This window comes from Lithobates pipiens, unplaced genomic scaffold, assembly GCF_037356315.1.
Source record: "Lithobates pipiens isolate NorthernLeopardFrog02 unplaced genomic scaffold, aLitPip1_a1.2 Scaffold_8, whole genome shotgun sequence".
Taxonomy (NCBI): domain Eukaryota; kingdom Metazoa; phylum Chordata; class Amphibia; order Anura; family Ranidae; genus Lithobates; species Lithobates pipiens.
In genome coordinates, this window is record NW_027507903.1 from 298,711,428 (window position 1) to 298,724,793 (window position 13,366).

Genomic DNA, 13,366 nt, shown 5'->3' on the forward strand with positions numbered 1-13,366 from the left:
TGATTGGAGCAGAGATCAGTGTTCACTAAATGAAAGCCCAACCCCCCCACAGTTAGTAACACACCCCTAGGAACACTTAACCCCTACACTGCCACCCACTGGTTAACCCCTTCACTGCCAGTGTCATTTACACAGGAATCACTGCAAAAAATAAAAACCGCAGGGGTGATCAAATACCACCAAAAGAAAGCTCTATTTGTGGGGAAAAAAGGACGTCAATTTTGTTTGGGAGCCACGTCGCACGACCGCGCAATTGTCAGTTAAAGCGACGCAGTGCCGAATCGCAAAAAGTGGTCTGGTCTTTGACCAGCAAATTGGTCCGGTCTGAAAGTGGTTAAGGACCTCAAGAAATGACATAGGCAGTCGGTACATCAGAATCAGTAAATTTTTTCAATATTGGGATTTTTCTTTACCAAGGACATGTAGCAGAATAACCTTTGGCATAAATTTATCAAGAAATTTTATTTTATTGGATATATTTTATATCAAAAAGTGGAAAATGTCGTTTTTTTTTCAAAACTTTCCGTTTTTGTTCAAAGCAAAAAATAAAAACAGTGGTAATGAAAGACTGTCAAAAGAAAGCTTTATTTATGTGAAACAAAAATTATATAAATTTAAATTGCTTACAGTGTTGAATGATCACACAATGGCCAGTTATAGCATTTGTTACCTCAACAATTCATATACCTGATATGTGCCTGCTGTACCATGTACTTGTATGAGAAAGTATCCTGTTCTCTTTGAATTGCTTCCTTTGTGGGAAATCCCTGGCATTCAAAAACTAACAACACTAAGCAGGAGAACACAGCGTGGTCAGTTCTATAGCTATGCTGAAAACTCTGCCTGCTCTTCTAAAAGGATCAGACTTGTCCTGAAACACCTCCCCTGCACAGCCATTCTCTGGCACGCTCAGTGTGCTGCTGGTTCTCCTCTCCTCTCCTAGCTCGTATGGAGCTGAGAACAGAGGGAATGTGATCAGATCACTTATAAAAGGGGGAAAAGGGTATTTATAATTTATTTTCTATATCTATAAAAAAAATGTTTTGCCTTGCATTCTTATTTTAAACCAAATGGGTTGTTTTGCAAGGTGATCATTTCTGATCTTTTTAACCACTTTCAGACCGGACCATTTTGCTGGCTTAAGACCAGACCACTTTTTGTGATTAGGCACTGCGTCGCTTTAACTGACAATTACGCGGTAGTGTGACGTGGCTCCCAAACAAAATTGATGTCCTTTTTTTCCCACAAATAGAGCTTTCTTTTGGTGGTATTTGATCACCTCTGCGGGTTTTATTTTTTGCACTATAAACAAAAAAAGCAACAATTTTGAAAAAAAGCACATTATTTTTTACTTTTTGCTATAATAAATATCCCCCAAAAATATATAAAAAAACTTTTTTTTGCCTCAGTTTAGGCCGATACGTATTCTTCTACATATTTTTGGTAAAAAATATCGCAGTAAGCGATTATTTATTGGTTTGCGCAAAATGTATAACGTTTACAAAATAGGGAATAGTTTTTTGGCATTTTTATTAATAATTTTTTTTACGAGTAATGGCGGCGATCAGCGATTTTTATTGTGACCGGACATTTTTGACACATTTTGGGGACCATTGTCATTTATATAGCAATCAGTGCTATACAAATGCACTAATTCCTGTGTAAATGACACTGGCAGTGAAGGGGTTACCCAGGGGGTGGCAGTGTAGGGGTTAAGTGTGTCCTAGGGGCGTGTTACTAACTGTGGGGGGCTGGGCTGTGTGTTAGTGAACACTGATCTCTGCTCCAATCACAGGGAGCAGAGATCAGTATCACTTGTTGCTAGGCAGAATGGGGAGATGCTGTTTACATCGGCATCTCCCCATTCAGCCTCCCCGTGAGACGATCGCGGGTATCCCCGCGGGACCCACGACCGGACTCACGGGGGTCCCGACCGACACACGCGCACGCCGGCGACGTGCACGCAATCGCAGGGCGACAATTTCAACTGGACGTACCTGTACGCCAGTTTGCCTGCACGTGCCATTCTGCCGACGTACATCGTCGTGCGCCGGTCAGGAACTGGTTAACCACTTTCAGACCGGACCATTTTGCTAATGACCAGAGGTCTTTTTACAATTTGGCACTGCGCTGCTTTAACTGGTAATTGCGCAGTCATGCAATGTTGTACCCAAACGAAATTTGCGTCCTTTTTTTCCCACAAATAGAGATTTCTTTTAAAGGTATTTGACTGACTCTGCGATTTTTATTTTTTGCGATATAAACGTAAAAAGACCGCAAATTTTGAAAAAAAATGATATTTTCTACTTTTTGTTATTAGAAAAATCCAATAAACTCAATTTTAGTCATACATTTAGGCCAAAATGTATTCAGCCACATATCTTTGGTAAAAAAAAAGTCAATAACTGTATATTTATTGGTTTGCGCAAAAGTTGTCACATCTACAAACTAAGGTACATTTTCTGGAATTTACGCAGCTTTTAGTTTATGACTGCCTATCTCATTTCTTGAGGTGCTAAAATGGCAGGGCAGTACAAACCCCCCCCAAATGACCCCATTTTGGAAAGTAGACACCCTAAGGAAATTGATAAGAGGCATGTTGAGCCCATTGAATATTTTATTTTTTTACCTCAAGCGATTGAATAATGACAAAAAAAAAAAAATTTTTTTTTTTTTACACAAAGTTGTCACTAAATGATATATTGCTCACACATGCCATGGTTATATGTGGAATTGTACCCCAAAATACATTCTGCTGCTTCTCCTGAGTACGGGGATACCACATGTGGTCGATTTTTTGGAAGCCTAGCCGCGTACGGGGCCCCGAAAGCCAAGCACCGCCTTCAGGATTTCTAAGGGCATACATATGTCATTTTACTCCTTACTACCTATCAGGCCGCGTACACACGGGCGGACTGTTCGCCCAACCTTGTCCGCTGAACAGTGTTTGGGCGGACAGTCCGCCCGTGTGTGGGCTTTCAGCGGACAGTTTCAGCGGACAGTTGGACGGACAAAGTCTTTCGGAAATTCCGAAAAACTGTCCGCTGAAACTGTGTTTGAGCGAACAGTCCGCCCGTGTGTAGGCTACTTTCGAAATGAGCAAACTGTTCCCGCTCGGAAAGTCCGCCCATTTCGAGCGCGTGTACAGGTAGGCGGGGCCCGCGAAGGAGACGTCGCGGGCTCCGCCGCCTGGAATGGGCTTAAAGGGGAACCCCAACGCCGAAAAAAATCGGCGTGGGGGTTCCCCCAAAGTCCACACCAGACCCTTGTCCGAGCACGCTACCCGGCCGGCCAGGAAAGGGGGGCGAGCGAGTGCGCCCCCCCTCCTGAGCCGTACCAGGCCGCGTGCCCTCAACATGGGGGGGTGCCTTGGGGAAGGGGGGGCCGCGCGGCCCCCCCACCCCAAAGCACCTTGTCCCCATGTTGATGAGGACAAGGGCCTCTTCCCGACAACCCTGGCCGTTGGTTGTCGGGGTCTGCGGGCGGGGGGCTTATCGGAATCCGGGAGCCCCCTTTAAGAAGGGGGCCCCCGGATACCGGCCCCCCACCCTATGTGAATGAGTATGGGGTACAATGTACCCCTACCCATTCACCTGTGAAATAAAGTACAAAAAAAAACACAACACAGGGAAAAAATATTTTATTGCACAGCTCCGGGGGTCTTCCGTCTTCGGGGGTCTTCTCGCCGGACTCCTCCGCTATCTGTGTGTAGCTCTTTTACTAGCGGAGGAGCCCGGCTTTCTTCCTCCCCGCCGCCGGCCTCTTCTCCCGACTTCGGGGGTCTTGTCCCCCTCTTCGGTTCTTCTGCCGGGCCACCGCGCCTTCTTGTAGCTCTTTTACAGGCGGTGGCCCGGTCTTCTGTCGCCGCTGTCGCCGCTGTCGTCGCCGCCGCCGCCGCCTTCCGTTCTTGTTCTTGTTCTTCTTCTTGTTCTTCTTCTTCTTCTCCTGGAGATGTTGACTCGACGAGCTCTCCGGCCGGAATGCCAGAGCCGCGCTGTGCGGTCACTTATATAGTGACAATGGGGCGGTGTCACATGGTATATGTCACATGGGTTGATGTCACATGGGGACTATGACATCGTAAGGGGGCGGGGTCACCATGTGACCAACCCATGTGACATATACCATGTGACACCGCCCCATTGTCACTATATAAGTGACCGCACAGCGCGGCTCTGGCATTCCGGCCGGAGAGCTCGTCGAGTCAACATCTCCAGGAGAAGAAGAAGAAGAAAAAGAAGAAGAACAAGAGCAAGAACGGAAGGCGGCGGCGACGACAGCGGCGACAGCGGCGACAGAAGACCGGGCCACCGCCTGTAAAAGAGCTACAAGAAGGCGCGGTGGCCCGGCAGAAGAACCGAAGGCGGCGACAGAAGAACGGAAGGCAGCGGCGACAGAAGACCGGGCCACCGCCTGCAAAAGAGCTATAAGAAGGCGCGGTGGCCCGGCAGAAGAACCGAAGAGGGGGACAAGACCCCCGAAGTCAGGAGAAGAGGCCGGCGGCGGGGAGGAAGAAAGCCGGACTCCTCCGCTAGTAAAAGAGCTACACACAGATAGCGGAGGAGTCCGGCGAGAAGACCCCCGAAGACGGAAGACCCCCGGAGCTGTGCAATAAAATATTTTTTCCCTGTGTTGTGTTTTTTTTTGTACTTTATTTCACAGGTGAATGGGTAGGGGTACATTGTACCCCATACTCATTCACATAGGGTGGGGGGCCGGTATCCGGGGGCCCCCTTCTTAAAGGGGGCTCCCGGATTCCGATAAGCCCCCCGCCCGCAGACCCCGACAACCAACGGCCAGGGTTGTCGGGAAGAGGCCCTTGTCCTCATCAACATGGGGACAAGGTGCTTTGGGGTGGGGGGGCCGCGCGGCCCCCCCTTCCCCAAGGCACCCCCCATGTTGAGGGCACACGGCCTGGTACGGCTCAGGAGGGGGGGCGCGCTCGCTCGCCCCCCTTTCCTGGCCGGCCGGGTAGCGTGCTCGGACAAGGGTCTGGTGTGGACTTTGGGGGAACCCCCACGCCGATTTTTTTTCGGCGTTGGGGTTCCCCTTTAAGCCCATTCCAGGCGGCGGAGCCCGCGACGTCTCCTTCGCGGGCCCCGCCTACCTGTACACGCGCTCGAAATGGGCGGATTTGCCTCCTCCTTACGTGGGCGAGTCCGTTCATTTCAAAAGTTGAGCGGACTGTTTGGCAAACAGTTCGTTGAAACAGTCCGCTCGTGTGTGGGCAAGTCCGCTCATGCAAATTTTGAGCGGACTGTTTGCCGAAACTGTTTGCCGAACAAGGTTGGGCGAACAGTCCGCGCGTGTGTACGCGGCCTCACAGTTTTGAAGGCCATAAAATGCCAAGATGGCACAAAACCCCCACAAATGACCCCATTTTAGAAAGTAGACACCCCAAGCTATTTGCTGAGAGGCATGTTGAGTCCATGGAATATTTTATATTTTGCCACAAGTTGCGGGAAAATTACAAACTTTATTTTTTTTGCACAAAGTTGTCATTAAATGATATATTGCTCAAACATGCCATGGTTATATGTAAAATTACACCCCAAAATACATTCTGTTGCTTCTCCTGAGTACGGGGATACCACAAGTGTGAGACCTTTTGGGAGCCTAACCGCGTACGGTACCCCAAAATCCAAGCACCACCTTCAGGATTTCTAAGGGTGTACATTTTTGATTTCATTCCTCACTGCCTAAAATAAAAAAAATAATAATAATGTCTTTTTTCCACAACTTTTGTCAAAATATAAAATATTCCATGGACTCGACATGCCTCTCAGCAAATAGCTTGGGGTGTCTACTTTCTAAAATGGGGTCATTTGGGGAGGTTTTGAACTGTCCTGGCATTTTATACACAACATTTAGAAGCTTATGTCACACATCACCCACTCTTCTAACCACTTGAAGAAAAAGCCCTTTCTGACACTTTTTGTTTACATGAAAAAATATTTTTTTTTGCAAGAAAATTACTTTGAATCCCCAAACATGAAGTGTTTTTTTTAAAGCAAAAGCCCTACCGATTAAAATGGTGGGTGTTTCATTTTTTTTTTCACACGGTATTTGCGCAGCGATTTTTCAAACGCATTTTTTTGGGGAAAAAACACACTTTTTTTTATTTTAATGCACTAAAAATCACTATATTGCCCAAATGTTTGATGAAATAAAAAATATGATCTTAGGCCGAGTACATGGATACCAAACACGACATGCTTTAAAATTGCGCAGAAACGTGCAGCGGCGACAAACTACGTACATTTTTAAAAGCCTTTAAATGCCTTTACAGGTGACCACTTTAGATTTACGGAGGAGGTCTACTGCTAAAATTAGTACCCTCGATCTGACCTTCGTGGTGATACCTCACATGCATGGTGCAATTGCTGTTTACATATGACACCAGACCAACGCTTGCGTTCGACGTTGCGCCTTAGCAGGGGGGGACAGGGGTGTTTTTTTTTGTTTTTTTATTATTTATTTTGCTTTTTTATTTTATTTTTAAACTGTTCCTTTCATTTATATATATTTTTTTATGATTTTTATTGTTATCTCAGGGAATGTAAATATCCCCTATGATTGCAATAGGTAGTGACAGGTACTCTTTTTTGAAAAAATGAGGGTCTATCAGACCCTAGATCTCTCCTCTGTCCTCAAAGCATCTGACCACACCAAGATCGGTGTGATAAAATGCTTTCCCAATTTCCCAATGGCGCTGTTTACATCCCGCAAAATCTAAGTCATGAAATGCTCATAGCTTCCGGTGTCTTAGGCCATAGAGATGATTGGAGCCATTCTGGTCTCTGATCAGCTCTATGGTCAGCTGGCGGAACCACCGGCTGCATTCTCAGGTTCCCTGTTGGGACAGGAGAGCCTGAGAAAACCATGGAAGATGGTGCGGGGGGGGGCATTCCCTCCTACTGCTTGTAAAAGTAGTCTAGAGGCTAATTAGCCGCTAGGATTGCTTTTACATAAAAGCCGACCGCTGGCTGAAAAGAATGATACCAAGATGATACCTAAACCTGCAGGCATCATTCTGGTATAAGCACTCAAAGTCCAGCAACATACCAGTATGTTGCTGGAACTGGTTGGGCATATATTGTAATTTTTTTTTCATGCAGCCTGTGGGCTGAACGAAAAAAAAATATTGATCGGTGGGTATGCCCACCATTAGATACCTCCCTTCATCCACCCACTTCTAATGGTGGGCATACATGCACCATTTATATATGCCGAAGCATGGGGGCATCCTCCCGCAAAAGGTAGGAGCAGATCGCTCCTCCACCCCTTATGCCCCCATGCTTCGGCATATATGCTCTTTTTTAACTGTGGTGGTGAAATCACCCCCGACAGTGCTGGAGTCGCGGCTTTATGTATCGTGGGAGCAAACGCTGTTGCTGTCAAGATAAATAAATCCACGCTGCAACTGAATGGCGTACCTGCTAAGCAAATGATGGTTAACAATAAAACAAAGTAACATTACAGTATAACAGTAGGACTTACCATACCTGCAAAGCAAATACAAAAAAAAATAGCAAAAAATAACACATTTAACACAATCTGTGCCTAAAATATATATATATGCCGAAGCATGGGGGCATCCTCCCGCAAAAGGTAGGAGCAGATCGCTCCTCCACCCCGTATGCCCCCATGCTTCGGCATATATGCTCTTTTTTAACTGTGGTGGTGAAATCACCTCCGACAGCGCTGGAGTCGCGGCTTTACGTATCGTGGGAGCAAACGCTGTTGCTGTCAAGATAAATAAATCCACGCTACAGCTGAATGGCGTACCTGAAAACAAAAAATGGTTAACAATAAAACATTGCAGAATAGAATACAGTACAAAGGAGCAGAACAATAGAGAGAGAATAGAGAGAGAGAGAACAATAAAACGACAACTATTTTTTGTTTTTTGATTTTATATTTTTTTAGTTTTTTTTGTTTTTTTTGTTTTTTTACTTTTTTATTTTTTTTTAAACACTTTTTTATGTAACTTTAAGGCCGCGTACACACGGGCGGACTGTTCGCCCAACTTTGTCCGCTGAACAGTGTTTCAGCGGACAGTCCGCTCGTGTGTGGGCTTCAGCGGACAGTTTCAGCGGACAGTCTGACGAACAAAGTTTTTCCGAATTTCCGTAAGACAGTCCGCTGAAACTTGGTTTTGTCCGTCCAAACTTGGTTTCAGCGGACAGTCCGCTCGTGTGTAGGCAAGTTGGACAGACTAAGTATTGCGCATACTCAGAAAGGGTTTACACGGCCGAAGGTTGCATTGCAGTGTATAGGACGTTGTTTTTCTAGTCCCGTCGTACGCGCCGTTCACGTCATCGCGCACGCTTTCAGCGGACTGTTCGTTCATCGTGTGTGGTCAAGTCCGTTCATGCAAATTTTGAGCGGACTGTTTGTCGGATTGTTTGACGAACAAAGTTGGGCGAACAGTCCGCCCGTGTGTACGCGGCCTCACACTTCCGTTGTAACGGTTCCAGCGGTTTGGGTCTCTCAAAATGCGATGGCATCTTGGGAGACCCTGTGAACGTGTGCCTAGCCTGTGCAATGCTGTACCCTACTCTAAAACTCAACTAGTTCATGGTAGCGTTCAAAACATTCACCAATGCAAAGACCAGGATTGTCAGGACAGCGGGGACAATAATGACGGGAGTCACGCCTATATCCGCGCTTTCTGCAGACACGACATGTTCTTTGGGGGGCCCGTTGGGTAGGGGTACTCGGGAGGACATAAGGATAATGCCTCTCATGCAGCCGGCTTACTGCATCTGGTTGGGGAACGTGAGGTGGAGCACCGCCTGGATACAGAAGGGCTCTGACGATATCCTCCTGGAATTTAAGGAAGGATCCAGTCCGTCCTGAAGCTTTGTGTAGTACATAGGCATTCAGTATAGCCAATTGGAATAAATAAACAGACACTTTTTTGTACCAGCGTCTGGCCTTACGGGCAACTAGATACGGCGCCAACAACTGGTCATTGAGGTCCACCCCTCCCATATTAAGGTTATATTTGTGGACACAGAGGGGTTTCTCCACAATACCAGTCGCCGTAGGAATTTGGACCGTCGTGTCTGCATGAAGGGAGGTAAGAACGAAAACATTCTTATTATCCCTCCACTTCATAGCGAGCAAATTATTACTGCGCAAGCAGGCTCTCTCCCCCAGCCTAAGATGGGACTCTACAAGCCGCTGGGGAAAGCCCCGGCGATTAGGTCGCACGGTGCCACATGCTCCAATCTGCTGATCAAACAAGTGACTAAACAGTGGCACGCTTGTGTAATAATTGTCCACGTACAAGTGGTACCCCTTTCCGAATAAGGGTGACACCATGTCCCACACTATCTTGCCAGCGCTTCCTATGTAGTCAGGGCAGTTCTCCGGCTCTACGTGACTATCTTTACCCTCATAAACCATAAAACTACGTGTATAGCCTGTGGCCCTGTCACAGAGCTTATACATCTTGACCCTGTATCTGGAACGCTTGTTGGGGACGTATTGTTTGAATGACAAGCGACCAGAAAACTTAATCAGGGACTCATCAACGCAGACAACTTGATGGGGAGTAAACAAGTCTGCAAAACGTTGGTTGAAGTGGTTTATGAGGGGCCAAATTTTGTAGAGCCGATCGTATTCAGGGTCTCCACGAGGATGACAGAGTTCATTGTCGCTGAAGTGCATGAACCGCAAAATCTGCTCGTATCGTGCCCTGGACATGGAAGCAGAGAACACGCGCATATGGTGAATTGGGTCAGTGAACCAATATGACCGCAACTCACTCTTTTTGGTTATGCCCATGTTGAGGGAGAGGCCCAGAAAGATTTTAAATTCGGAAACCGTAACTGGTTTCCATTGTCTGGCAAGGGCGGACTAGGGAATAGTGGCGATGTGTTGACCAGCGTACAAATTGGTTTGGTCCACAATAGATCTATAGAGATCTTCGGTGAAAAACAGTGAGTAAAAGTCAAGTGTCGTAAAATCAACTGTTTCCACGTTAATGCCAGGTTGGCCAGTGAATGGGGGAAGTACGGGTTCTGCAGAAGTGGTGGGCACCCAATTAGGATTGGCGAATTCTGCAGGAAGGGCACTATGGGTACGACGGGCCTGTCTTTGTCTTTGTCTTGGTGGCAGCGGGACACTACTTGTGCTTGCCAGCTTGAACTGCACTTATAGGACTCGCCACGTCACCACGTGTTACTGCAGTGCTGGATGTACGTCCAGGGTGTACTAGGCCGCTGGTGCTTGTCAGTTCACCAGAAGGATGAGCGGCTCTAGTACGTCTCTGCTCCATACGAGTGACCTGCGGTTCCTGCACCTGAACAACAGAATACATTCAGGATCGGGCACACCTGTCCTTAACAGGGACCTCATCTCCGTCGTCAGAGCTATCTGTCATGGAGCCGCTGTCCTTTACAGGATCGTATTCTGAGCCTGAATCTGACAGATGAGTGACGTCCTCTTCACTATCTGTCATGCTCAGAAACGTGTAGGCCTCTTCACTAGTGTACCTTCGCTTTGCCATTTTGGGCTCTAAATTTAGGGGTACACTAGTGAGACTCACAGGTAAAAAAGCACCTAGCCTGTCAGCGACTGTTTCAAAACGCTACAAAAAAAACTGTTAGCGATCGCAGGGATCAAGCCTGACTCTGCGAACGCTGCAGTTATGTGTGTTGTGTTTTGTAAGTGACAGTGATCGATCGATACTGCACTTGGGTGGGCTGGGCTTGGCGGAAGGGCTAAACGCAGGTGCTAGCAGGTATCTGGGCTGATCCCGCTAACAATGCGTTTTGGGAAACCTAAAATGCTGGCAACGCTAATATAGATCTGATCACATACTATATTACTAAGGGAGGTGTATGCTTTGCGCGTGGGTGTTAGCGGTACTGGCACTAACCTGACGCTGCCTGGGGCGACGCAGACCCTATCTGACCCTCAAACTTATATCACCCGCCGGGTGATCAGGGGGTTAAACCTTTATTAGGTAATAAATGGCGGGTGCCCTGAAACAAAAAAAAAATAACTAACCAACCAGCGTCACCTGTAACAGTTATATGGTGATCACTGGTGAAAGGGTTAACTAGGGGGCAATCAGGGGGCTTTATGAGGTAGTATATGGGGGTCCCTGACGCTATAAAAAGCTGCGGCGAACCTAAATACTTACCTGCCTAGCTAGCGTCACCTGTGACACTAATACAGCGATCAGAAAAACGATCGCTTATTAGTGACACTGGCGACGGGGGGTGATCACGGGGTTAAACCTTTATTGGGGGGGTTAGGGGGGTACCCTAGAGCTAAAGGGGGCTAACCCTAACTGCCCTAACAGTTATTACAGTCACAAATGACACCAATGCAATAATAAAAAAAGAAAAAAAAATTCAATTGGTGTCACTGTGACTGGGGGTGCAGGGGTGATTGGGGGGGTGATTGGGGGGTGAAGGGGGGTGAAAAGTGTGCCTGGCGTGTTCTACTGTTAGTGTAGTGTTCGGTGCAACTCACCGATCCTCTCTCCTCGGTGCCGGAACGAAAAAGACCGACACGAGGAGAGATTACATCACTTCCTCTGCCTGTGTTTACATTACAGGAGAGGAAGTGATGTCACACTGCATTTCCATTCGTCAGGAGCGATCGCGAGGGGGTGGCCATGAATGAATGGCCGCCCCCTCATCCCGGATCGCTCCTGAACGGATACCGACCGCCGCTGGCACCGGGGGGGAAGGCAGGGAAGGCAGGGACGTACAGGTACGCCCATATGCCTGCCCGTGCCATTCTGTCGACGTACATCGTCGTGCGGCGGTCGGCAAGTGGTTAAAGATGAACATCAGCCCAACACACAATGGCATACAAATATACAGCTTACTTAAAAAAATTAAATTTGGGCCAGTTCTCCTTTGATAAAAAAATAAGGAGGTATATATTACTTTTTCCCACCAAATAAAACCCAAATTTCTCCTGGGAAAAAACAAAACAAAAAAACAACAAGGATGCAGTCCGCTTGGATACACTAAGGCGCCGCAGTGTGAACCAGCCCTAAGTAGTTGCGATGATATGTAAAGTTTTTCTAACACATGCCAAAGCTGCAAAATTGGGCTTGGGAGTTAAAGTTTGTTTTGACCTTGGTCATGAAGGGGTTAATAACTTTTTTACATTCACCACTGAGTAATTTATACTGTATTTAGGGATCCAATAATAATAATAATAAATATACAATGGTATCTATAAATATTCAGTAGATGCTTCACTGACCTTTCATTACAAACCTCATTGTGAAAAACGCAGGAAATCAGCATGTCCTTTAGTTGGTGTCCCAGTTCCATCTGATCCTGGGTACTTAGCTGAGACAAAGCAAAAGCAAAGTTTCTTTCATGTTCGTGACCGTGCACCCCCTCCTCATAGTTATCTGGCGATGGATCTGTCAAATAGTCCTGTAGAAAATGATACTTTGACAAGTTAAGTTGTGACATTCTGGCGCGATTAAGATTGCAAAATGTTACAGCTGGAAAAGGAAGCCTGGCGCTGTTCACAAGCGTGACCTTTTCTTGTGTTGGGTATTGCAGATAGGTAGCCGTTAACTGACTGCACTGCCACAGCATACAGCCTAGCACCAGCAACACAAATGTCGTCCAACAGCAACTTCTCCACCGATCCTGGGAATGTATGATATTGGGCACTCCATGAGCGCTGGTATGACGTAGGGTACGGCTGCAAATTGACCGTAAAGAGGTGCCCTTCTGCCAGGTCATGTGTAAGCAGTTATAGATGCCCAGTGCATTAAATCATAAGCCTATAGATGAAATGGCATAGGTAAAGTTGGCGATTGCTCTAAATTATCATCACCGCTTGATTCGGATTTAGAAACTCAGTTGCCAGTACCGAGAGCTTACTGGTCAGTGAAGTCAGGAAGTCTATGGTTTAAATAACCCAATTAGCAAAGCGATCCATCCCTGGAGATCCTACCTTGCTGTTAATTAGAGGTCAGGTAATTAAAAGAAAGAGAAAGCGGCTTTAAATAATCTTGCAGCAGTCCCAGTACGGGGAGTACCAATCTATTTACTTGCTTCAGAAAGAGATAACAATGATGTTTTAATGTCATAATTTCAGGAGAATGAAATAACCGTAACAAACAATTATGATTAATGAGTGCTCTTAGTGACTTTGTAAATACGGTAAATAAAAAAAACTGAAGTATGAAAGAAAAGGGCACAACTAATATGGGTTGGTAAACAGAAGCAGATGTGCCTCATTTCAAGAGTAGTCCGTACATAGTAAAAAAATTAAAATAAAATAGGATTACCGTATTTATCGGCATATAACACACACAGGCGTCTAACACGCGCATTCATTTTAAGAGGGACGTTTCAGGAAAAAAATA

At 46.5% G+C, this 13,366-nt stretch overlaps 1 protein-coding gene across 1 annotated transcript in view; it reads right to left on the minus strand.

The window, feature by feature from the left end:
• LOC143960672 (epithelial sodium channel subunit alpha-like) overlaps positions 1-12,851 on the minus strand; it is a 70,190-nt gene extending 57,339 nt beyond the window's left edge. Inside the window, exon 1 of the mRNA XM_077469471.1 lies at positions 12,241-12,851. Coding sequence (XP_077325597.1) covers positions 12,241-12,737 — 497 coding nt within the window. The 5' untranslated portion in view covers positions 12,738-12,851. The remainder of the gene's footprint in view (positions 1-12,240) is intronic.
• Positions 12,852-13,366: the final 515 nt, after the last annotated feature.